Source organism: Calonectris borealis, chromosome 26 (assembly GCF_964195595.1).
Source record: "Calonectris borealis chromosome 26, bCalBor7.hap1.2, whole genome shotgun sequence".
Classification (NCBI taxonomy): domain Eukaryota; kingdom Metazoa; phylum Chordata; class Aves; order Procellariiformes; family Procellariidae; genus Calonectris; species Calonectris borealis.
In genome coordinates this window covers 1,487,459-1,512,989 of record NC_134337.1, presented here as the reverse complement: position 1 = coordinate 1,512,989, position 25,531 = coordinate 1,487,459, and the positions used below count along the sequence as shown (strand labels likewise).

Here is a 25,531-nt window from a genome sequence, read left to right as displayed (position 1 = left end):
ACCTATCTAATACCACAGTATGGTGAGAAAACTAAGCTGCTTAATCACCTTAGAACAGCTGCTCCGCATCACATCCAAAACTCAAGGGTCCCTGCCACAGAGGGGAACACTTCAAGCAACACTACTTTTGTGACTTTGGGTCTGAGACTTTCCCCAAGAGTTTCAAGGATGCTTAAACACCAGTGGTTCCTGGTGTACAGCAAATAAAGTCTTTTTGGTAATGACTCCCTGAGGACTTGTTCCATCAGAGCTGGAAGGACCATGTTTAGCAGGACCATTTCTGCTGATCATGCAAAGGCCTCCTATGGGACTCTGATGAAAACACACTCAAGACACAGGTGCTTTACCTTGGAAGTTATGACAGAGGAGAAAAGCACCTGCTACAAAGATCTAAAGGTGAACAGAGCAGGGAGATCAAGAGATGACCCAAGGATAAAAAGCAGGCACCTTGAAGGGAGGGCAAGGTGGCTCAGGTCTGGATAAGATGGAGATTTAAGGTAAGTAGTAAGCCCTGGAGGGTCTGTATACCCCATCAGGCATCCCACTTGTCCTTCCACCTTCCTACCTGCTAATGTAAACGCTTCATCAACACAAATCTATATTTTTGCACGCTGCCTTCTCTTGTATCCTCCTTCTGCTGTGACATCTGTATTCAGGGGATTAACGTGGCACAGTACTGCCTGGCTTAGAAATCAATGGCTCTGGACTCTGTGATGAATTCCCCAAGTATTACAGAAGCACAAACTGCAGAAAGGAAAGCAGATTTCACTCAGTTGGAATGAGAATGCAGACATTCCTTCTTCATGGTTCAGTTGACTGTCATTAATTACAACCTTTTATTTGATAGGCTTTCTTCAAGCCTGTTATATTTGTTCCCAGTGAGCAGAATTTCCCCATTTGCTGCAGTTCAGTATTATACCCAAGAGACACAGCAGCTGGTGTCCTGGCAGTGACCTAGAGGAGACATCAGGAAATAAGGGATCAGGCTGGCCCAAGGTGAGGACTGTCAAGGCTTCTGACTGGAGGGAAGCTGAGTACTCTTCACTGGGTCAGGGATTTTTCCTTGGCGATTCTTCCATCCTCACTCACTTGTGCCTAACTGCGAGCTCTGTATAGAGGATCCTTCACATTTGAGTGTCCCTTTACACACTGCTTCAACACAGCTTTCTTCACATACCATTTGTTTGCAGGAATTCCCATCAACCTGTAGGGATATTTAACTAATCCTATTTTGTGTTTTGTTAGATGGGAACCACACTGGGAACTTTCCTACTAGTGCAAGCCTCCCCCTCACTCTTCTGCACTAGCCATCATCTGTCTGGAGCACCTTGTTCATAAAGCCTATATTGACTTGCTTGGGTTTAGATAACAGCCACTGAAAAACAAAAAAGATTAATCCTCCCCCCTTTTATGTACATGCCCATGCTACCCTAGACCACCTTTCCTTTTCAGACAAAGGCTGGGTACCACTTCAAACTAATTCCAGTTAAGTCAGCATTAATTCAGATTGATACTTGGTAACTTTGAATCACAACCCATTTTTTTTCAGGCACACACTAGAGCTGTTGATTCCAGTGCTAAGAACAGGCAGTCACGAAGGGGAGCTGCTAGCGAGAAGCAGGGCCTCAGTCAGGAGAGGGCACCTTTCATCCCAGCAGCCTGGAGTCTGTTCAGTTTAATTGAGAAACACAGCAGGAGCTCTAACTGCAGCCCACTCCTCCAGCATCCACCGAGTGCTGGTTGCATCGGCCTGGGACAACAGGAACACTGAGATGAGCTTTAGGAAAGACTATACCCTGGGCCTCCAAACAGAAGATACCTGCACTTTGGACACTGAAAAAGCTAACCAAACTGCTCCCAGAGGCTCCGCAATTAGCAATACTTAAGAAAAGATGCTATTACACAACCTTCACTCCAGAATTACCTAGAAGCAAGCTGGAGGAGATCCTGCCTGTGAGAGTCCGAGTTTTAGACTACCATGTCCAGAGACAATCAGCACCACATACAGAGTTTACAGTCAGGTTTTTTATAAGTCATAGATACGTGAAACTCCAGCAAAGTCAAAGTACTCATTTCATCAGCAGAGAGTTTGGCCTAATTAAAATACTACATGTTTAGATGATCACAATATAGGGCAGGGAAGGAAATATGTTGAGTCTCTCAGCTCTTTAAGAAAATAGGTTCCTGGGAACAAACAGATTTAGTAAGCAGAATCTATGACAGATCAAACCAAACCAGTTTTCCTGGGCAAACCAGCAGCCTGTACAAACCTGCAAAGCAGTTTGAGTTTCATCATCAAGGCCAGAAAAGGATTTTACATTTTCCAGAAAGCCATCTGCTCCCAGAGATGCTGATGCATGTCAGTCCTTGAGAAAAAGGACTATTAGTGTAGAGCTGCTGCAATCTCAGGATCCTGGTTAGAAACATGGAGTATTCTGGATATAACAGGCTATGGACATTTTCTAAGCATAGCTTCCAGCTCATAGACATCATACTGACTCTTGCTTTGATGCTAGGTACCCAGGCTGTTTGTCTCGCATTGTGTCCTGGCTGACAGAGTCTCAGCAGAAGCATTCTTAGATGGAGAATTAGGTACTTTGCTGGCAACTTTTGCTACAAGAGAAACATTGGTTTCAATGCATAGATGCCCTGGTACTTTTTCACCTTTCTTCCAGAAGCTGCGCTCCATGCCAGTGCCCTGCTCTGTGCTGACTGACACGCCTGCTCCATGTCTCTGTGATGCCTTCTACGCTCTGGGGAAGCCTAACAAGCACCACTAGCTCTTAACTCTTCAGACTGCAGGCTGAAGATGTCAGCTACAGGAAACCATGCAGAGGGGCCACGCTGAAGGGGTAGGCAGGAAATCTGAGCCTCGTTTGTGGGCCAGAACAGGGCTGGCCGAGGACGGAAGTCCCACAGCTGCACACAGCTCCTAGTGGGGACTATGTCAACAGACAGGTAAAAACAGCTGGTAAGCATGTGGAGGACTAAAATACCTCTGCTCGAATATGGAAAGTCCTCCGCAGTTGTGCAACTGCCTTCAGCATTACTTTATTAATAAAATTCTTCAAGTCCCGTACCCTATCATCAGCTACTATTAAAGGCTGAATAAAGTCTTACTCCAAATCCTTGGCCAGACTGCCATAAGAACAAGGATAAGCAAACCACAGCTGTAGGAAGCGCTGGCAAGGCAGAGCTGAGGTGCTGTTTCACACGCCTCACTTCGCTCTCAGGCAGCTGCTGACTCATGCTCAAATTAGGGTTGTACCTCTTGGTCTTCAGCATGCTAATAACAAACGGCAGCGGTGTGGGACACAGTCTGCTTCCAGGCAGGACATGCAGAGGGTGGGATTCATCCGGTTAAGTCTGGAGGCTGACAAGGGACCAGTCATCAATGGAGCACTCAGTCAGTGAGGCTTTAAGGTTCATTATCTTAAAGCAGGTGTCTAAAATAGGTCAGACTAACCTCACTGTAAAATCCCCTTACTTCTCTGCTTTGACTGTATAGGGGGCCTTGGGCGACTAGTTCAGCTCCAGACCTTGATGCTTGGGAAAGTGAACCCCACCACGAAGCCCTGGCAGCACAATAGAGCAACTTGGGAAATACAACTTGCCATGATGCATAAAACCACAAAGCATATCTTTTTTTTTCTTAGAAAAAACTATTTCAGGAATAATAGATGCAGCTTCTCCACCCCTAACCCCTTGGCTGCAGTGAAACAGAAAGTACCATCACAACTGCTCCCCCAAAAGTATCTGAACTCAGCTGTGGTTTCTGCACAGGGTGAGTAGAAGCAGCACTAAAAAAAAAAACAACTCAGAAGACTGTACCTTCTGCCAGTCTTGCAAAGCCCGCTATCACAAAGTGGTTACACATTGCGCTGCCACAGATAAACCCACTGCCCTCCTCTCCACAACTCGGCGACACTACACAGGCCCAGGCAAGGAGGGAAGCTGGTTTTGCAGAAAGTGTTTAATTAACTAATCTTGTTCCTAGTCAAGCTTCCTGCCTCTGTTACGGCTGAAATCCCCCATGATTACCCAGACATATGCTCCAGGATTCACTTGCCTTTAGACACAAAGGGTGACATTAAAGAGGCAATAAGGAGGCTTCATTAGCTTGTGCAGTAGCATAGGATTCAGGGGATCCTTGTGCTTGGGTAACCCGCAGTTGCATTCAGGATATATTTACATGCCTAGTTCAAATATGCAGATACTACCCAAACCCTCAATTCCTGTCCCCCCCAACAAGCTATTATCCAGGTTTCAAACGGCAAGTATGCACAGTCATCTAAACCCTTGCAGGTCACTTAAAATACACTAAAAATTTACAGTCCAAGACTGAACAGACAAGGAGTCAGAACATAAGTTTGGTTTTTAAACCACTACCATTCACTGATGAAGAGCCATTGAAAAACTGCTTCTAGAAGGGATTTAAACACACAGAAATAGTTGCAGATTGCTCAGGTACATTGGAGAATGTGTAAGAGCTACATGAATTAAGGCAGAGAAAATATTTCAGACAATACTGATGACAAAGGTGACAACGTTAGCAAAGCAAAGGTGGTAAGAAACCACATGAATCATGTAACAAGGCAGACTGATACAGAATCTGGTAGATGGTGTGCAAGTTTAAAAGCAGCTGGGGAGCCAGAAGACATTCAAAGGGGAAAGGATGTGATTAAACAACCTGGCAATGGAAAGTACTTAGGAGCTCTACAGTCAATAAACTACCAAAATAAACAGAAATCAGGCCCTCAGAATGCACTGAGTTCTGAGGGGTTTTTGCAAAGGAAGCCTGGCTTACTGTGTTTATATCTGGAACCACACACATCTGATAATGGAAAAATTTCAAAATCTCCAACAGAATTTGGAGCATCTTTCACAAGGAAGTACAAGACTGAACAAGAAAAGCTTTCCAGTGACCACAAGTAAGGATTTCTCTTGATCTGCCAGCACCTACAATTAGCAAAAAATGGGTGTATCAGCACATTAAGTGCTTAAGAGAAGTGTCTGCAATAAACATATATGGGAATTTAATACATCTAATCAAAAGTAAACAAGGTCTAAATCAATATGCAGTCAAGCTGCCCCATGCAGCCTCATCAGGCAAATCTAACACATGCAGACACTTACTAGACATAAAAATACTTGTAGGCAGTGAAGATAATGAAGCCAGTGCACATATGCTGTAATAGACAAAGCTGGAACTTAAACACACACTGTTGATATCTGCAACAGCAGTGAACAAGTAAAGAAACAGACACAGAATTTGAAAACAGAGAAAGATAAACACTAAACACACAGCAAAAAGTAAAACAAGAAACAGAAGAGTACTTTGCATAGAACTGCCAGTAACTGTTGCCTGAATTATGAGGGAAGTCAGAGAAAAGGAAACCCTCCATTTCTGGGTGCCATATGTGCTTACTGCAAAACATTAACACCATTTTCAAAAGCATTTGTGGACAATGGCAGAAACTGTTCTATAGTGTACTCTGAGACGTGACTGGGACACTTCCATACATACATGCACATGTTTTTGCCTTCCGCATAAACACTCCATATAAGTTGAAGAACAAAGGCAGAAACCATTTTGTCCCAGTCAGCAGAGAACAGTCAAGCCTGTGGTTTGAGAGCAGCTGTAGCTGACCCATGGTACCCCACACTTCCCTGATCCCCGCTCCAGCACCCAGCTGATCCTACTCTGAGCCATCTTAGTTCATGACAGCAAAAGAAAACTATGCCCTTCTTCCCCCAACAAGGGGTAAGTTTTCTTGCCAATTTAACACAAAACTTAGTGCCAGAGGCAGCGCAAGAGCAAAAACATGATTGCATGGGTAAGAAAAGGAGGAGGACTGGGATAGCGATAGCCAGCAGTTAATAGCAGCTACAGACATAAAACTGAAACTCTGCATGGGACACAGCTTTGACAGCTTGCACAGAATTGCACAACATCAACTCCAGAACTGCTGGAAAACAATGCCAGGCTCAAAATGGTACATTAGCATCTCTTTGAAACAATGCATACCAGCAGCATTCACCCAGGGCAGGTTCTACAAACTGGATTTTGAAATAACCGAAAAGCCACAAAGATCTCTACTCTCAGTATAACCAACAAAAGTCGCTTTTGCAAGTGGTAATGATGTAAGAGTATGAAATGCATTTGACAGTTGTAGCCATAGAGCTCTAACAAAAGAAAAAGTAACATGAAGATGCTTAAGGTTTTGGCAGCCTTCTTTGAGAACACTGCTTGGAATTCATCCCTAATTTGAAGCACTGCAACAAGCCACTCACAGCAGCCGTCTCTGAAAAAGGAACTTGAACATTGACAGCCAGTAACCTCATAGAGGTTATTGTCTTAAAGCAATTCACAGAAATGACAGATTAAAAGTGCAGGGTAAGAACAGATTACCAGAAAGTCTGAGCCATTGTGGACAGAGGAATTTGTTCCAGTTCAAGTCTCTAGAAGCTAAAGGCATAGTTCTGGACTTGACACCTTAGGCCTTCAGCACCTTAGGCAATTCACTTACTTCTAACTTTACCATCTAGAATGGCCAGAAGCAGTCCTCTGTGCCTATTATCTTCTTTCCCCTAATCCCCTTGATATTGCAAAAGAATCCTAGTGCACCTAGCTCAGATTATAGGTAACTCACTTTCAGGTATAATGTTTGGAAAAATGAATCTTACCTACCAAACATAAGACAGAGTTTGGGAGAGTTTTGAACTGCCTAAGTATCTCCTTCACTGATGTCTGTTCAATGAACTGCCCGAGTAGCAAAGCTGACTGATGTTTAAGCAGCACTATGCAGATAGAGACCAGCAATAGCATCTCACCATTTCAATCCTAAAATATTTAGAGATAAAAGAACTGCAGCTCTTTAGGACTCAATCCTGAAATATCTAGAGATAAAAGAACTGCAGCTCTTCAGGAAGAGTTGTAAACAGGTCCTCAACACAGTGTAATAGCACTTAAACATCACCTATCACCTCCAAAAGGTAACAAAGCTGAAGTGGGAGAAATGCCTAACCAGTATTAATGCAACACATTTGGGACAGCCTTTCTGGAGCTCTGATCATATCCATATGGACAGAAACTCAAGCCTGTAAAGTTGTCTTGAAAATTTTTTTTTCAACTTCTGCATGACCATCTGATCTCCAGTCCCGATCTTATAAAGTGAATCTAAATATTCCTGCCTATGATCAGAACTCCCTTCCCACTTTTTGAAACCCACAAAGAAAGGCTTAAACTCTTGTTCTTCCCTCAGCCTCAAAAAATGCTCAATTTCGCAGTTGACGTAACACAATTACTGTTGCACATATTGGGCCAAAATTGAGAGACCACTCGCACAAACACTTACTGGTGTCACACAGGAAGCCTGGGGTAGACTTTAAAGCAGAAGTGAGTCATCTAGTGGGCTGGAGTACTTCATTTTAAAGGCACTAAGATGCACTGCCTTTCTTTCTCAGAAATTCACTTAAGACTTCCCAAGTCTTCCTGCATTTCTAACAATCCATGTTAAATACTAGAAGTAAGTATTTCCTAAGTGTTTCTAGAATGTTTTCTGGACCCTCACACTCAGTATTTACAGCTGTTTTCTAGTAAGCACTGGAAAAGAAGAATTTAACTTTTTGTACCCAAGTACTCCAAGCTCTTCATGCAGACCAGGGAAACCAAAACAATGCTGCAGAGAAACTGTGAAATACGCTCCCGAAAGATGACTGGAAGTTCTACAAATCACCGAGGAAACAGGACATTATCACAAGAACTAAGAATATCTTTAAACAAGTTAACATGTTTTATGTCACATGAAGCTGGCCATGGAAAGTAGGGTCTTCAGAAAGCCAATGGACAGGCACATGGCATCAGAAAGATAAAGAGACTGGGTTTTAACTGACTCAATTCACTGAAAAGCTCCGCAGAAGGCACACTCCTCATGTGACTCTTACCCTTTTTTTGTTTTTTATTTGGTCTCCTGGTATTTCTCAGCCTCTTGTCAGCCAGCACCTACAATACCCTCAGAGCAATGTAATTTCTCCCACTTCATCATGCTCTCATTCCTTCTCTCCATTAACAGCCAGTTGAGACTACAAACCTTTAATCCTCTTGCCCAACTTTTAGAAGAAATCTGTAGATCAAAGTCTTTGCACAGTCTGGAAGTTACATAGTTAGTCCTCCCTCTAGTTCAGACCAAGATAGGAGGACAGGATTAATCATTATCACCTTGCCTATACACACAGAAAATCCCTACAGCACTTCCAGTGGAGTTCTGCAATATGATGGAAAATTGTTCTTCAGCTCTTCACTGCCAAATTTGTTTATAAGCCCAGTCCCTGTTTTCAGAGTTCAAATAAAAAACATCTTTTCTTTTGAAGTAATGCTTTATAAACATGACTTTAGAACTGGTGAGATCAAGAGTCACCTAATCCAGTACCTTATTCCTGACAGGAGGCTCAATTACGCTTCCTCTGTACTTTCCCAACCTCCAGTAATTCACAGTTCCTATACAAGATATGGCATCTCTGCATCAAGTACCTTAGCTGATTTTTCTTCCCAAACTTTTAAGGCTTGTAAAAGAAATTAATTCAAAGGTAGAAACATATTGACTGAAAAATCTGCAAAATAATTTGAATCTTAGGTTGTTACAATACTTCAGTAAGGAAAGTGAAAAAGCCATCCCATTACATTAAAATAGCTCTGCATCATAAACAGTGACAACTACAGTTTTGCTTCTGTGAAGCATCTCCTACATAAAGGAAAACATGACCTTGTGCAAAGGCAAACAAAGTTTTATTTGGCAGAAATACAGGCATTTAAAAACATCAGAAGAGAATGGCATGGAGTAGCACATTAGCAGCATTGTATTTCAGATGTCAAGATCTCCACTGTTACAATGTTCATGCAGATTTGACTGAAAAGCGCAGAGCCAAGCACAGAATGACATCTTCCTTGTCTTACAGAATTTGCCAGAGTGGAAGCAGTTGTCAACAGAAGGCCTAACAAGACTGAAGGCTTGGGACAAGGCAATCAAACTATATGCACATTTACAGCAGCATATTGATGAAGTAATGAATTGACACTGCTATTCCCTTAGCTTTTTTACTAGTTCCTCAAAATTTTCACAAGAAATCCCTCTAAACTGCCCATGAGACATTGTTCTCTGACTCCTCACTATTACACTGTGGAGAAAGGCAGAAGGTAAAGCCACAGAATCTTTAATACCAAGTCATAATATCCATTTTTTTCAGATAATGCTTTGTATTTTCCTAAAACACTGCCAAGAGCAGTATAATTTGCAATCTTACCTCTACTTTTCCCACCAGAATAATGGAGTCACCCTATTGCTTCTTTACTTATTTTCTTTCAATTAAAATCTCATTTACCAATTCTAACTCAAGAGGTATGCTCTCCTAAACAAATTCATGCTTTTCAGCAACAGGCTGCTAGGATGAATGTTATCTGACAGGGTTCAAAGTATCTGAGGCACAAAAGCCCTTTCTGAATTTTGAGGAAAATTGGCTCTGTAGGAAGAAGGTGGCAGCATGTGCAGTGGTATGCTTGTGTTACCTATACTGTCCATAAAGCTAAAACTGAGATTTTTATCATACAATTACACTGTGGCATGCTTACTATAGAAATGAGAAATGTACATAATTATATATATAATACAGACATTAACACATTAAAAGGTATTCATATTGCTTACTCAGAGTGGGTGGAAATCAGATTCTGCTGCACTGCATTCCCCTGGAATGGCACCAGAACCATCTTAGAACAGATCTTACGGATAAGACAGTCATTTACAACAAAGTTCATAGCAATCTGCCATGGGCTCCACCTCACTTCCTCCTCCTCCTCCACTTAATGAGTCATAGAAGTTACTCTGTATCAGGTGATAGCTATTAATTGCCAATCTCAATACTGGAGAAAGCTGTGTCACCACACAGGTAAAGATATATATAGTTACCACTAGATAACGCCTGCACTTCTGCCAGTGCAAATAGGCACATGACTTTTCGAAGCAGAAGTATGGGGATTTCTTACCAAAGAAAGCATGCATTTGAAGTTTAGAATTAAAGAAAGGCTTTCAACAAAGTGCAAAGAAAGCATTTTCTTTTAAGTGACAGCTAATCTTAACCTCTGCAAGTTTCAGGTATTCACTCTTACACTCAAATTTTAATTCAGTATAGGATCTCCTCTACATTTCAGGAAACAGATGAACCACCCATTTGTTAATTCAACCATACAGCTAGTAATTATAATATGTTTAAGGATTTCTGCAGCTAGCTGAAGCAAGAGCAGTTTTAGCAGGATTTTCCTGCTGTAATTATCTTGACTTCTTATCTGAGAAAAACACTATCTTATCTTAACTCACTATGCAGATGCCTACACTGAGAGCTAACTGCCCACTAGCTAATGCAACAGTGTTTCTTAATACTAATATAAAGAAAATTTGAGTACGATGTAGGCTGAGAATGTATAATGTATTTTCAGCATCAGTCCAATGGCTAACAAGTAACACAGCATCTCTTGTCAAACCTTCCACCAGTAGATGCTTGTCATGTTTCAGCTTACCATCTTTTCAAAGTAACATTACATGTTATTTTTAAATATTAAAAGCATAATGCATCTCAAATCTAATGCCTACATTGAATGAGATTCCCTAGTCAGTCCAGGTTTTTCAAAGAGCTCAGCATTCAATATGCACAAGCCTTTTACAAGGATGCTAGAGTGCTGTGTCCTGCACAGACTCATCATTGTACATGCCCGGATAAAATATTTTGACACACTGCAAACCAATTCCCATCGCATAAGCAGTGTTCTAAATAAGGGTAATCCATGTGTACAGTAAAAAAACCAGACAGTATCAGCAGAAAACAGAGCATGTCAGCCTCAAATACTGAAATTAAGAATCCCAGATAGAAGAGCCAAATCATTGCCAAAAGATCACGCTGAAGGCCAGTTCAGAAATCCACTCCTACCCAACCCCGATACACAACTTTTAAAGGAAATTATGGTGCTGGCACTTGCGGCCACACAGCATTCTTCATGATCTGCTAGTAGTACAAGACTTCACACCAGAGATCTAGACACCTGCAAGGCATGAAACAGTCCTTTGCATATTCCTCTTGTGGGCACTACTATTACATTAAAAATCTGAATGCATGCACTGAAATGAAGTCGATCTGACTTGCAATGAATGTGACTGTCTCTTGGATTATGCCTAGCACATTTGCTTAATCATCCAGTAAGCAGGAAAATAAGTTAGTCAACAGGACTTGAAATTCTCTACACTTATGTCTACCCTGGTACATGAAAACAAAAGCGAATGAGAAACTCAATGAAAATTCGGACATGTTCAGCTATGCTGAGTGGCAGGAGGTATGATTTACACAGCATCTATATTCTGCACAAGACCGTGACTAACAAGACAGTCTGAGGCACTCATCTAGGTTTTAAAGCCTGAAGATTGTTCTTCCCATCTGTATAAAATTGGTAACTTCCATCTCCAATAAGTTTGATTAATTTCAAATCAGATTGACTCAACCCAATGGCTGCAACAACACAAACATAGTAATTCAGGACAACAGGTTTTCAGCCTAAGCAAATTACTGGTCAGCCCTTGCAGACCAGGCTATTCTGTTAGACCTTCAATTAACAGCAGCCTGTTAATCTAAATTAAAAGTGATACCCCCATCTAGTAGAATAAGCACACCCAAGTCACAGTTAAAACTGAGGTTAGAGAAAGATTCCCACTTTCCACTTTATAAGTTAATGTCAAATACTGCAGCATTACCTGAGTACTGTAGGTTTCCCATACAGAAGGAAGTTAAGGCATTTTTCATACCACAGATAAGACTCCTGCTAAGCAGGTATGCGCACCTTCATCAACTAACACAGGCTTCAAGGCATGGCCTGAATCATGCTCTGCTATTAAATCAGAAGGAATATAAATAAGGTTGAAATAGGATAGGGAGGAATTCTCCAGCTCAAATCTAGCCTCGGCTCAGACTTTGGTATCCTATAATCACATTCAGTATTCAATTGTCATCTTAACATATTTGCCTACTCCACCTTTGCTCCTTCTGTGGGAGAGATTCCTCAGAGTCACCCAGCTCCAAGACAGAGTTAGAAACAGTCAGGTTATGTGGTTTGTGGATCACTGCCCTGCGTCCCCAAGCCCCCACTCAGACCACGTAGAAGGTTTCAGACAGAGGCTGTCCACGTCTGAAGATAACCTCATTAGCCAAATCCTCTCCTGTTACGTCAGCTTACACAGAAGGATGGTAATTTGCATATCTGAACCCATGGACTAATGACTTCTGCAAAAGAATTAGTTTTAGGGAAAACTAGTGCTTAACCCTGGCCAGCTAACCCAGAGATTTTGCACCAGACAGCTTCAGGCAAAAGGCTGACTCCACAGAAAGCTGGCAGACAGGGACTGCAGTTCCTTTTGTGGGAGGACAAAGCAACACCAGAGCAACAACCACACAGGTTCTGACAGAGAAGTGGCAGGTTCCTCATGCTATGGCACACTCTTTCTGGACATCTCTTCCCCTTCCAGGTTACAGGCCCATGCTAAGTCTAAGTACAGGAGAAAACTAATTCAAATAGCCTTTGGTTTTAAAGATGTTGCATCTTTTCTTAAGGGTAATACAAGGTTAGTTCCTGTTGCCTCTTGTGACACCAGCTTTAGAGCCTTGAAAAAATGTAGCTAACTAATCTTCCAGCAAAAGCTCAAGCACATTCTAGTCTTGTATTTGGGGGGAAAATATGCACTATTAGCTCTTCAAATAGCAATGCCTTAAGGACAAGAACTCATCTAACCACAGCATGATTATTTTATTCAGCTATCTTTCTCAGAAAGAAATTCTATCTCCTGGACTACTGACTACTTGCATATAGTTAATGAATGTACATAGTGTTTGGACACTACCAAATGTCTTGATTAAAGAAGTTTATTCCGATTATTTAACATGATTTACACCGCTACTGAAGAGGCAGTAAAATGGCAAAGACTTGCAATTCACTTTTGTTGTATTTAATATTCTTCACCTTCATCTTCTCCATCCATCGAGTCTGTGCCCACTTCTTCATAATCTTTCTCAAGTGCAGCCAAATCTTCCCGAGCCTCTGAGAACTCCCCCTCCTCCATCCCTTCTCCAACATACCAGTGAACAAAGGCACGTTTGGCATACATCAGATCAAACTTGTGGTCTAGACGAGCCCACGCCTCAGCAATGGCTGTAGTGTTGCTCAGCATGCACACCGCCCGCTGGACTTTGGCTAGATCACCACCAGGAACCACTGTTGGTGGCTGGTAATTGATGCCAACCTACATGAAAAGCAGAAGAGACCATGAATTTCTTTGTAGCATTTGACAGGGATTATAATCAAAGAAGTCAGACAGTAGTTGAATAAAATGTTTCACTCCCGAGAAAACAGCTCTGTATAAGAACTTAAGCCTCCATTTCTCAAAATACAAATCAGGCACCTACAGAACATCTTAATGAGAAAATATACTTCATAAGCCCATGACAGTGAATGAGAAGTCTGTTAAAAAAACCATAATGTAACTGAGACTTGCCTTAAAACCAGTAGGGCACCAGTCCACAAACTGGATTGTGCGCTTGGTTTTGATAGCAGCAATAGCAGCATTGACATCCTTGGGGACAACATCCCCACGATACAGCATACAACAGGCCATGTACTTGCCATGGCGAGGGTCACACTTCACCATCTGGTTGGATGGCTCAAAGCAAGCATTGGTTATCTCGGACACAGAGAGTTGCTCATGGTAGGCCTTCTCTGCCGAAATAATTGGGGAATAGGTTACCAATGGGAAGTGGATACGAGGGTAAGGCACCAAGTTAGTTTGAAATTCAGTAAGATCCACATTTAAGGCACCATCAAATCTGAGGGAAGCAGTAATGGAAGAGACTATCTGACCAATGAGGCGATTGAGATTGGTGTAGGTTGGGCGTTCAATGTCCAGATTCCTTCGGCAAATGTCATAGATAGCCTCATTGTCGACCATAAAGGCACAGTCGGAATGCTCCAGAGTGGTGTGGGTAGTCAGGATGGAGTTGTACGGCTCAACAACAGCTGTCGAGACCTGTGGTGCAGGGTAGATGGCAAATTCCAATTTTGATTTTTTCCCATAGTCAACTGACAGGCGCTCCATCAGCAGAGAAGTAAAACCTGAGCCAGTGCCTCCACCAAAGCTGTGGAAAATCAGGAAACCCTGCAAGCCAGTGCATTGATCAGACTGAAAGAGAAAATACATGTGTTAAAGCAATTGTGTAGACATTAAGAATCCCAAAACAAGCTCAAGAAAGACAACTCTGAATTCTGACACATACCAACTGTTCAAGCTCCAGGAAAGTAATACTGAATTTGATTCATCCAATGATCAAGAAACTGTCCCATAAAAAACATTGTATCCTTGGCTATTTTAAGCCCCCCACATATTGGAGGGTGACCTCTCCACTTCAAATTTCTACCTCAAAACTTCCCCTACTCCCAATTCTCAGGCCAAGGCCGTTAACAATGACCAAGAAAAGCAACAGTACTCAAAGAACTACAGACCGTCTATCCCTTATACTGATTTGACATTCTCTACCTGCACAAAAATGAAGCAATCCTGTCCCAGAACTATTGCTATAATCCTCTAAGAGTTGCAAGCATGTAACTCAGTTCAGGGAAGTGAGCTGTCAAAATGTATTACACTGCCATTCCAGTTTAGTCTTCTCAGATGAAGAAATTAGACTGCCTTGTCCTCAGAAAGAAGTGCCCCATGATGCTTGCTTGATTCCCAGGACTGACAGGGACTTCCAACAGCTTGTAAAAAGAAATTACGACCATATTTTTCAGGTCAAAGTACAGCCTGCTGCAAACTTATCTTAGCTTTAATTAGAGACAGTGGCAGCCAAGTATTGAGAATACTACCAGTTTTGATCTGCAAAAGGTGTACTTTTCAGTAAGACTCATTTAGCATTCCTTATTAAAGCACCAGAGGATTTTTTTATGCAATGAGAATTCCTTACCTTTGTTTACAGATTTGGTAAAGTACAAAAGCGCTAAAAAGGGAACTCTAACCTTCTAAGCTGACATCTTCATAAATTTGCCATATGATCAAAGTACTGGGGAGCCTGAAACATCCCAACTTACTGATATTTATTCCTTTCCTACTGTTATTAGCATACAATTAATTCAGAAATTATAACAGCAGGAAATGCAAACAAAAGTCTAAACCACAGAAGCAAAGACTCCTACTAAACTTCTTTGCAAGAGTCCCAGCCAGAGACCAACCTTGTTCCAGCAGGAACTATGCAAATCATAATTATCTCAGTCCTGACTTTCTGAAGTTGAACATTAAACTATAAAGTTTTGGGTGCCTCATCAGCATTTTAGGCCACTTGAAAGTCATATCTGACAGGAATAATACAACCCTTCTCAGCTGGCTAAGAATAAAAACAGATGCAGACTAAATCCACAGATTCTCCTACTATGGAATAAATTAACGGACAATTTATAGGCCTATGTGTTTTTGATAAGATAATCTCCAGATCCTGTAAAACAGGATAAAGAAAGATGTTTAAGAGCCTTCCGTGAAGTGTCTTACCAGTTTCCTGATACGCTCTAGAACTAGATCAATTATCTCTTTCCCAACTGTGTAATGACCTCGAGCATAGTTATTTGCAGCATCTTCTTTACCAGATATCAGTTGTTCAGGATGAAAGAGTTGCTTGTATGTCCCATTCCTAACTTCATCTGAGGAGACAAGATTAATATTATTTATATGAAGTTAGTTTTCTATGTAGACCAGGTTTTTCAAACTTCTGAGGGTGTCCAGAATAAGGTATCTCAACCCTTATAGATAAAAAGCAGCCTGATTTCTACCTATCAGTACAGTCTAAGTGTTGAATGCCTAAGAAAAATGAAGTTACTGCTTAAGAAACTGTCCCATTTTACACATAAGTTTAGGTTTTTGACCTGCCAGAGCAATTTAAAAGTGGATTGTAGCAGCCAAATTATTCTTCCACAGTTTAAGACAACTTAAGGCCCACTTTGCAGATCAGCACCTGAAATACTGCTTTTCCCCCTTATTTTCCAAGCCCTCCAGGATTTGCCTTATTGCTTCTGCAGCTGTGGGCAGAGCCTACACTGCTTGCTTGTCCCCTTCTTTCCCGTAATTGTACTTTCTGCCAAGGGTGGAGAATAATGTTCAAAAGGAACAGAAGATGCTCTTATAGAGATATTCAAGTTATTCAAATATTGAGCTGTAAGGTCCAGCACAAATGGCTGTGCTATAAAGAAACTGTGCAAATAAACACACAGCATCCCCCACCAGCTACAGATTTGCAGAATGATTTAGAGTTATTATCTCCACTAGTTATCAGAAATATGTACTTACATCTAGCAGGCTAAAGCTGTGTCCTACCACAAAGGTACAAAGACACTCATCATAGCTTTGTCTCTGGTTTAGCTCAAGCCATTCTTGAGTGGTATGCTAATACAGTACTGCATCCTTTAATTAAAATCAGGTGGAAAGCAAAGAGCTTTATTAACTACAGATGAAGCTGCCTGTTTGCATATATTATTTTTAATCTGAAAAAGAGTGAGCAAGACAAAGATAAGTAGAATTCAAGATTTAAAAATACAGTTACTGTTGGAACCAATTTAGACTGACCAGCTACCACTGCAGTTTGCAATCCAATACTCTAAAGTATTTCCAAGCTGCACCAAAATAAAAACAATTTGGAGAAGTCTACAATTCAAAATATATATGTTTCTAAGGCTTTCTGCATTACCACTCCCAAGTTATAAAGGAGAAATATGAGTAAAAGGGAAAAATATAGAACTTAAAGAAAAAGATGCTGGTAGGGGCAACATGAGTCAAGATGGTGCTGGGGAAGTAACAGAACTTGAAGAGTTAAGAGGATCAGTCATTGGACTATGAAAGTGTGCTGGAACAAAGGATTTAGAGCTTAGGGGACAGCCAAACCAAGCTTTTCCCTGGACATGTTATCCTTCATGTTTTTAAGTCTATCTGGCATAAATTTTTAAAGACACTTGTGTTAAATTCCCAGACATGTTACTGCCCTATTTCTTGGTGGAAAGTTTGATGGTATTTTACCACATCCACAGACCTGGTGTACATGTACCGCAGTCCTGTTGCTTTCACTAAGAGCAGCACTGATGTGGAAGGTCCAGAAATCCCTGGTGTACACATGTAGCAGCTACAGAGCTGCTGTACGCACAATAGATTTTTTCTTAAACACAGTGCAGAGGGACATGCTGCATGAATGGGAACAGTCCTAGCCCTGCCCAGGAAACTAGATCAATAATTTTCAAATAAGCAGGGCAGGAATAAAGAAAGAAGGCTAGCCCCCAGAAAAGCACATGATGTAACCTTTAACACAAAACCCTAACTTTTTTAGTATTACCAAGTATTTCATAAGACAGCTTTTTGCCCATACACACTTGCATCATTTACAAGTGCTGGAACACTACCTTTTACCATTCATCCCAAGAGTCACCAGCTACTTATCCCCAGAGGCAAGGTGAGAGCTTTGTCAACTGTTCTCCCTCACCTCATTTCTCAGCCTTCTCTGGTTGCTGAGAGCCACCACCTGGCCAGCAGCAGAGGAAGCAACAGCAACAGCCATGGGGCTCATGAAAACAGAAAGCCAGACCTGCAACAGCTCCTGGGGATATTAGTATCTAGCCAAGGGTGCTTTGGCTCATTTCAAAGTTATCAGTCCAGCACTCCCACCCTTGACCTTCTCTCTTCTTGATCTGCTCTCCTGCAGAAGTTCATTCTACTGTATTAGCCACAGAAAGTGGCTTGCGGTGTTACAATGAAAATAAGTTACAAAAGATCCATGGTTTGGGTATATAGGAGTAGCCTAAGCCTATTTGCTTATGTCCCCTTCCCAACTCTGTGTATTGCGGAAAGATAAACACAGCAACTGCACAAGCACAGGCAACAGAGGCTCTCTTCTATGAGAGCCCCAAATCACTTAAGGCAAGACAGACACAAAACCAGCTCCAGCAGAATTACTTCAGGCATACACATTGGTGAGAGCAAAAACTAGATTCATGACTCAAGGAACAAGAATCTTGTGAAACTGGGATACTCGCACTGGGCTGGCAGTGTAGCTAATGCCACAGAATGTGGGATTGGTCAGTGGCTGATGCATGGGATCACATCTGAACACTAAGAGCCAGTGTTGCCAGAGCTTGGGATACAACTGATTTTCAGGATGAAAGTGGATTGTTATTCAAAGATAAGGCAGCAGGAAGTTGAAGTGCATGTTTGGAAGTCCCTCATTTAGGCTAGTGATTGAGACTCATTTCTGCAAGCACTATTCAAGCTACAGAGACTAGAAGATTGTTTTGGGAAAGCACAGGAATCATTCCAATGTACAAAACCAAATCTGCTTAATGATACATATCACATCTTTTAAAAAGGTTCCTATTGACTGCTGTACGCATTATGCCATATTGTTTCAAGAGGTTATAACTGGTTCCTTGCATAGCAAAAGCATGAGGCATGCTCAGAAGACCTGTTTAATTCCACAGGCTGGCAGAAGGTAATATTTAAATTCTTTAGAGCTCCAGAGTGCACATTTACCAGTCTCAATGAACATAAAGCCAAGTATTTTCCATCACTAGGAAGATGTAGGCAAGCTTTACATAGTCAAAATGTAAAGCCCCAAAGCATTTTGCAGGACTCAAGAAATGGATCCCTTAGTCAGAAAATGTGTAAGTGAAATCAAATCCTACAGCATGTTCTACAGTCCCTTGCACAGGTCACTGTATTTACCTATTACTGCTGGTTCAAGGTCCACAAACACAGCACGAGGGACATGTTTTCCTGCACCGGTCTCACTGAAGAACGTATTAAAGGAATCATCACCTCCACCGATGGTTTTATCACTTGGCATGGTACCATTGGGCTGGATGCCATGCTCCAGGCAGTAGAGCTCCCAGCACGCGTTGCCGATCTGCACACCAGCTTGACCAACATGGACTGAGATGCACTCACGCTGTGTGGAGAAAAAAGTTGGATCACTCAGCAGAAACAGCAGTTTCCTTGTTTAGAAAACATTCAGCACACACAGCTTGAACTCCCATACTGCAAAGCTATTAGAACATTGCCCTTATTGTCTCAGTGTAAGGGGCATTTGGCACAAAATACAACAGAACACAAAAGCCTCTTTCAGTCATCATCCACCTCCACCTAGAAAGATCCTTTTGGGCATTGTCATTTTTAAACTCATTTCTCTTTGTTGTTCTTATCCTCAAGCAGACAGGAAGAGTCTGATCAACTCTTCCAAATCCTTCAGCCAACTCATCTCTTCATTACAAACACTGAATATTTAGAAAAACTGATGACTACACCTGTCACTGACCTAAGTGTCCAGAAAAGCTTCACCCCCCAGAACTCCAGCCCCAGGAGCCACATAAGCACAGCCACCAGAGGGAGCAAAACCTTCTGCAAGATCCAGGGCCATTTTGTTTAATATACATAAAATCAGAAAAAAATATTCTCCTGATCACTTTAGGGAACTTTGCTATTCTGTAAGAAAGTCTTTGCTTAACAAAGCCCTTAGTATCACTTCATAAATATGGAACATCAGGCCTCACATTATACTGCTGTATGCAAAGTACTAAACTCCTTAACACTAGACAAAACTACCTCATTTAAGCTATGTAGAAAATAGTTTATGTCAGCAAAAGGATCTACTCATACCAATTTATGGATTCCCAAGTTGCCTTTGATGTCCAGAGCATAAACCCAGCTTCCTTAATATTTCAGCATAGGGTTTTGAATATTAAAAGCCAAACCACAATAGAACCTTCTCCAAACTCCTGGTCCATCTGTGGCATTTTATATTTAACTTCTAGTTTTGAGTGACAGAGTTAAACACATTCTAGAAGAGCCTGCATATAGGACAGTTCTGAATAACAGTCACATTTAACTATGTTCAGACTCTATGATTGGAGGATACAATTAATTTGTCCCCTGAAATTCCAGGATAAGCAGGACCTGGAACTGCCTAGTCCACATCAATAGTCAACACAGGAAAGCAGGAGCAGTTCTTTCAATCTCCTTGGGAACCCCAAGAAATTAAAATCTGTATTTGCCAAAAAAACCCCATCGCCTGTTCTCAACCACAGCACTGAACAGCTGAGAACTGTTGGTTTTCAGCTCCCCATCCACCTAAGCTATGTATTCAGATACACAGCTTCCAGAAGAGCAATCCACATCCTCTCTGCAACCAGCTTTACTCAAAGCTGCTGCCACACTACTCCTCTCCAAGGCCATTACTCCATCAGTCTCCAGGCCAAAGCACTGGGCTTGGCAAGGTACTGCAATGGTAGAGGACAGCCAATCTACACACTGTAAAAAAGGCAACAGGAAAAGCAGCTTCAGCATGCAGCCCAACAAGGCTGCACTGTTGCAGAGAAGCCAGGCCATGGCAATGAATTACACCACATCATCCTTTCAGGAAAGCAGGAGGACAGCCTGCAACTCTTCTACAGTGAGAGGAGAAAGAGCAGAAATATACCACCACTTCAGTCTGGATCCTCACCTGTACTGAGGTCCTATCAGTGAACCAAGCTTTGTTAGTGAAGTTCCTAAGCAGCTGGGGAAGGTCATTGAAAGGAAGTGTGTAGGGACCAGCATGCCCAAGCAAGGTGAATGCATGGAAGACAGAAGGCTATATATGAGCTTTCCAGAATCAAACGAACTAGCACCACTACTTCAAACTACACAAAGAAACAGCAGTCATTCATTTTCCAAAGAGAAAATTTAAGTCATTGAAAGTACAACTTGGGCAACACAGCCACAGACCAGGTCCTATAGCTGCCATGTTAAAAGCATGGCATGTTTACTTTGACAAAGTACAAAGTTCAGCACTTGGGGCAGAGTAACTCCCTGCATCAGTACAAAGAAGCAATTAACTGAAATTTTCCAGCCTGAATGTTCAACAGGGCATTCTCATCCTCAGTAAGGCAAACAATGTGCCAGGCTTCAAAAGGAGACACATGGGCCCGAGAAGCCTTCCCTCTGCTCTACAGGAGGGTTCAGGTCAGATGTTAGGAGGATGATGCTGGGAGATTTGGGTTGGCTGTTAAAAAAAGCTTCGCCAGCAGAGTGGTGCAGCCCTGGAACAGGTCACCAGAGAGGTGGGAAGGGATCTCCACCCCTGGACATTTGCAAAACTTGGCCAAAATCAGTCACAAAAATGTGGCCTGGTGCTACTGTTAGCCGTGCTTTGAGAGGTCTCTTTCAACTGCTTTCCTGCAACTCTGCCAAGTACTTTTAAGTATTATGCGGCTATTTAATGAAACAAATCTTTGTTAGACGCTAAGAGACTCTGCCTATTTTGCTCTGCATAGCCTTTTCACAGCAGCAGAAGTCTGACAGTACCAAGAATGCTACAGAACAGAACAAAATCTGAGCCTTGAAAGTATAATCTCCAAGTTGTAAAGACAGGCAAGAAACAACTGTCACACTCATTACAATTCTGGGCCTTTACACATCACTGATGGAAGTTTCATAGTTAATAAGGTTTAAATATGTACTACAGACAGTACTGTAAGTGCTGTATTCAAGGCACAAGTCAGGACACAGAATCCTTAAGCAATTAACATTAAATGCTCCCCCCCACTTACATACACTATTTTCAAGCATAGAATGAGTTTCAGTGAAAAATCCCAGAGAATTTTCCCAGCCCAGCCTGAATCTCTCCAGCTTCTATTACCTCTGTCTCCTTTTGCTATATGATGCACTCCAGCTTAAGAGCACTGGCTTGTCTTCTGTAACTGTCCTTTCAGTAGTTGTAGACTGCTACTAGGTGGCCCCTTGCTACACTCTTTGCCAGGCAGAAGCAGCCCAGCTCTCTCCAACTGTACTGGTGGATCATGCTCTAGGTCCCTTGTACTCTCTAGCACAGTATTTCAGGTACAGCTTCATCTGTGTGAAGTTGATGGAAAGCCAGTTTCATGAGAATGGCTGTACCAGCTCAGACCAAGTTCAACAACATAGCATAATGAGGAACATGGTTCCCCTAGGATGAAACTCAAGGGAAACTGCATCCTTTGCAGAGGTGAGGGACTGCATTCACACTCTTGATTTGGCTCAATTTAAGAAATGTGGTCATAAACAGTCCCTCATGGAAGGGTAAGAACAAAATAAGAACATCAACACATCCCTCCAATATTCTCCTAACTTCTAACCATTTTCAGTTCAACAAGTATTTCCTATGCATTCACAACCCTACAGAAGCAGTCTGCTACATTTTTTAAATCCATGTAACCTTCTGACATCGACAATCTTTTTTCAAAAAGAGATCTACAAGGCAAAGGCCACATGGAGAAGGACCTCATGCTTGTCCTAGAGACTCCAACTGACAGCTCCCACTTGTTGTGCTGCACAGCTCAACAGCTGAACTCTCTGTCCTCTTCATGATGTCCCAGCCCTTTATCACACCCTTCAGATATCCCTTCAAGACTGACTCTTAACTTACAAGGTCATTCCACATCAGCTTTACTACCCAGCCAGTCTCACAAAGTCCTTAAGGAAATCTTCCCATCAGCCCATTCCTGACCTCTCCAAACCACCTCACACCACAGCCTGCACCTGACTTCGGTGGTGGCAAGGGCCAGGAGAGAAGCAGCAAGCTGCACCTCCAGAAACACCCAGTGCGACGGCCTCCTCTGCCACTCCAGGTCCCACACACCCCAAGGAGGCTCCCCCCGCCATTTTTATATTCAACAGCCACCCGTGAGACCACCCCAGCAGCTCACTCCCCTCACCGCAGTGTGCGGGCTGGACGCCCCGCCACGTCCTGCTCCGGGGGCCCAGGGAGACGCGGGCCCCTGGGGCTGACTGCGCCCGGGGGCGGAGAGGCTGCCCCAGGCCGGGCCGCGGCTCCCCGCGGCTGCGGAGGGCCCGGCCCGGAGTCACCTCTGAGGGAGCCGCCACCTCAGAGCCGGCCAGGGGCTGAGGGTCGCACCGCCACCGGGGAGAGCCGCGCCGCCGCGGGCCGCCATGTTCTCGGAGCAGCCGCCACCATTTTGGGACGAGGCCGCGCGGCGGGACACCGCACCGCGAAGGCCCATCGGGGCAGCGCGGCTCGGGGCCCGCCGGCGACCACGGTCCGGCGTGGGGCCCATCCCGCCCGCCCCTCCTGCCCCGCCACAGACTCCGCGGACCGGGGCGGACCCGCGCCTCCCGCCCCGCCCCTCCTGCACCGCCTCAGCGTGCGGAGCGGCTCCAGAAGCCTCCTCCCGCTTCCCGGGACCCCCCCTCCCCCGGCCGCCCTGCTCACCATGGCTCGGGCCGGCGGCGGGCAGCGCTGGGAGCGGCAGACGCGCAACGGGTCTGTGCAGCACCTCAAAAGCGGCCGCCCTTCCCGGGCCCACCTTATATAGGGAGGGGGGCGGGGCGGTTGGCTACCCGCGCCGTGCTTATTGACTATGCCTCTCTCGGAGGCGTAGCCTCCTCGCGGCTCTATTGGCTGCTTGCGCGTCGAGACCGTCCGCTCACCCAATCGGAGCCGGGAGACGGCCTCGTGGAATGCGCCCGTCTGTGCGCCATTGGATCGCAGATATGAATTTCACCTTCCTGCGCTAACTACTGGTTGATTCGTAACCAGGGGCGGGGAGGAGGCGGGACTTAGTCTTCCCGCCAACGGAGGCCAGCACCTCCCTCCTCGTCGGCTCGGCTGCCGGTTTCGCTGGTCGCTTCGGCGGGCGGCGCGGGCCCGGGGCGGGAGATCGCTGTCCCCGGAGCCGGTGGCCGGCGCGGAGAGGGAGAGGGGAGAGCAGCTTTGCCCACTCGGGGGGCCCGGGCCTCATGTTGGGCAGGCCAGGTGGTCAGCGCTCGCGCTGGCGGAACAGGCCTGAGGCGGGCGGAGGGTTGAGAGCTCAGCCCAGGGGAGCCCTGGCCGGGCGGCAGCTGCCCCGAGAGCCAGGCTGCGCTGCGGGGCTGCTCTCAGCCCTCCGGCCGAGGGGCTCCCGGACCTGGCGGTGCACACTGAGTCCAGTTAAAGCAGCCAGCGAAACGGCCGGGCCGTGTGAGGCAGAGGCTTGGATCACAGCGTGGACACCCGAAGACCCCCGGTCCTGCAGGCAGGCTGTAGGAGTGCTCGTCTCAGGGTGGAAGCGTGAGATGTGGGCAAATCTTTATATTTTCCCGAGGAGGAGGGAGGAGACCGCTCCATTGCGCAGACACCAGCCCGTGCTTGTACCCACTATTACTGGAATAGAGTCACACAATGGAAAGGATTTAAAGCCAAAAGACCAGATCTGGAAAGCCATTTAGATCCTACTGAAATCAGTACCTTTGGTGTTTAAAATGCCCCAATTTAAGCTGAGTGTTTAGATGGGAAGTGTAAAAACCCTGTGGTGTGTCCTAAGGGTTATATTAACAGAAATATTAATGAGATATTGCCAAACTTACTTCTTGGGTGGAAAGTGGCTGCTGATAGTGTATGCATGTAAAGTTTGGTAACTGGAGCACCATCCTTTCAAGGGAAGCACAAGCATCAGTTTCAGGATTTTCAGGAAATTGCTTCTCCCCTTGCTGAGCTAAGCTTTTGCTAGCAGGGTAGATACGTGAAACAATTTGAAACAATAACAAAGTAGATCATGTTTTCCCCTTCCTGTGTAGACCTCCATTCCTGTAAGCAGCCCAAACAAAAGAGACACTTTTGAAGGGAGTGTGGTGGAGTCGTGTCAGGCTGGCTCTACAGTCAGCTGGAATGATCTCAAGGGCATGGGAACTAAAGCCTGCTAAGGATGCTACGATTGCTATTATCAATTTCATTGTGATCATTTCAACACAGGGAGTAGAAATGAAACCTATGTGGGTGCACACTCAGAATTACTGAAAGAAAAGAAAGGCGAAAGTCCTCTGGAAAGCAAGGATCAGAGGATCGAGAGAGAAGGATAGAGATGGAGGAAGGGGAAAAACCCACAAATAATATTGATATACTTGTTTTTCCAAAGAATTATGCCAAATGTAATGTGTGGCTGAAAAACAAATAAGATACAAGAGAGTCCTAAGCTGGCTGTATTTAGAGAATTTGGCTGTCTCCACACCAGAGGGAAGTTGACTAGGGCTTGAGGGATGGTTGGGAGTGATCACACATACAAGTACCTATATCAAGAAGCAAGCTTCAGCAGGATCTATTTCTTCCTGCTCCTTTCCATACTCCTTTCCTGAGTATGAAACAGAAACCTTTTTTTGAACCATGAACTGGGTGGCTAGGCCAGTTGACATCAGGGGAGTACATACAGCTTTGCAATTAATTTTCTAAAAATAAGTCTTCTCTGCTTTTATGTAATCTAATCCTCATCAAGTACAAACTATTTGCTTAGTGCTATCAAGCTGGTACATATTTGAAGAATCCAATCAACATTAAACTTCTAATAACCCCCGCCCCCGTTCCAGCTAACCTCTTGTAATATGCTCCAGTCAGCTCTGAGACCTGAAAGAACTTGTCTTAA

At 43.7% G+C, this 25,531-nt stretch overlaps 1 protein-coding gene across 1 annotated transcript; it reads right to left on the bottom strand.

Moving 5' to 3' along the window:
• Positions 1-12,941: 12,941 nt before the first annotated feature.
• LOC142093314 (tubulin alpha-1C chain-like) lies at positions 12,942-23,448 on the bottom strand. Its single transcript, XM_075174375.1, has 5 exons — positions 23,350-23,448; positions 18,831-19,053; positions 15,624-15,772; positions 13,587-14,267; positions 12,942-13,334 (listed from the first exon to the last, which is right to left on the bottom strand). Exons 1-5 carry the CDS (start codon positions 23,350-23,352, stop codon positions 13,041-13,043), a joined length of 1,350 nt encoding a protein of 449 aa, XP_075030476.1. The 5' UTR covers positions 23,353-23,448; the 3' UTR covers positions 12,942-13,040.
• Positions 23,449-25,531: the final 2,083 nt, after the last annotated feature.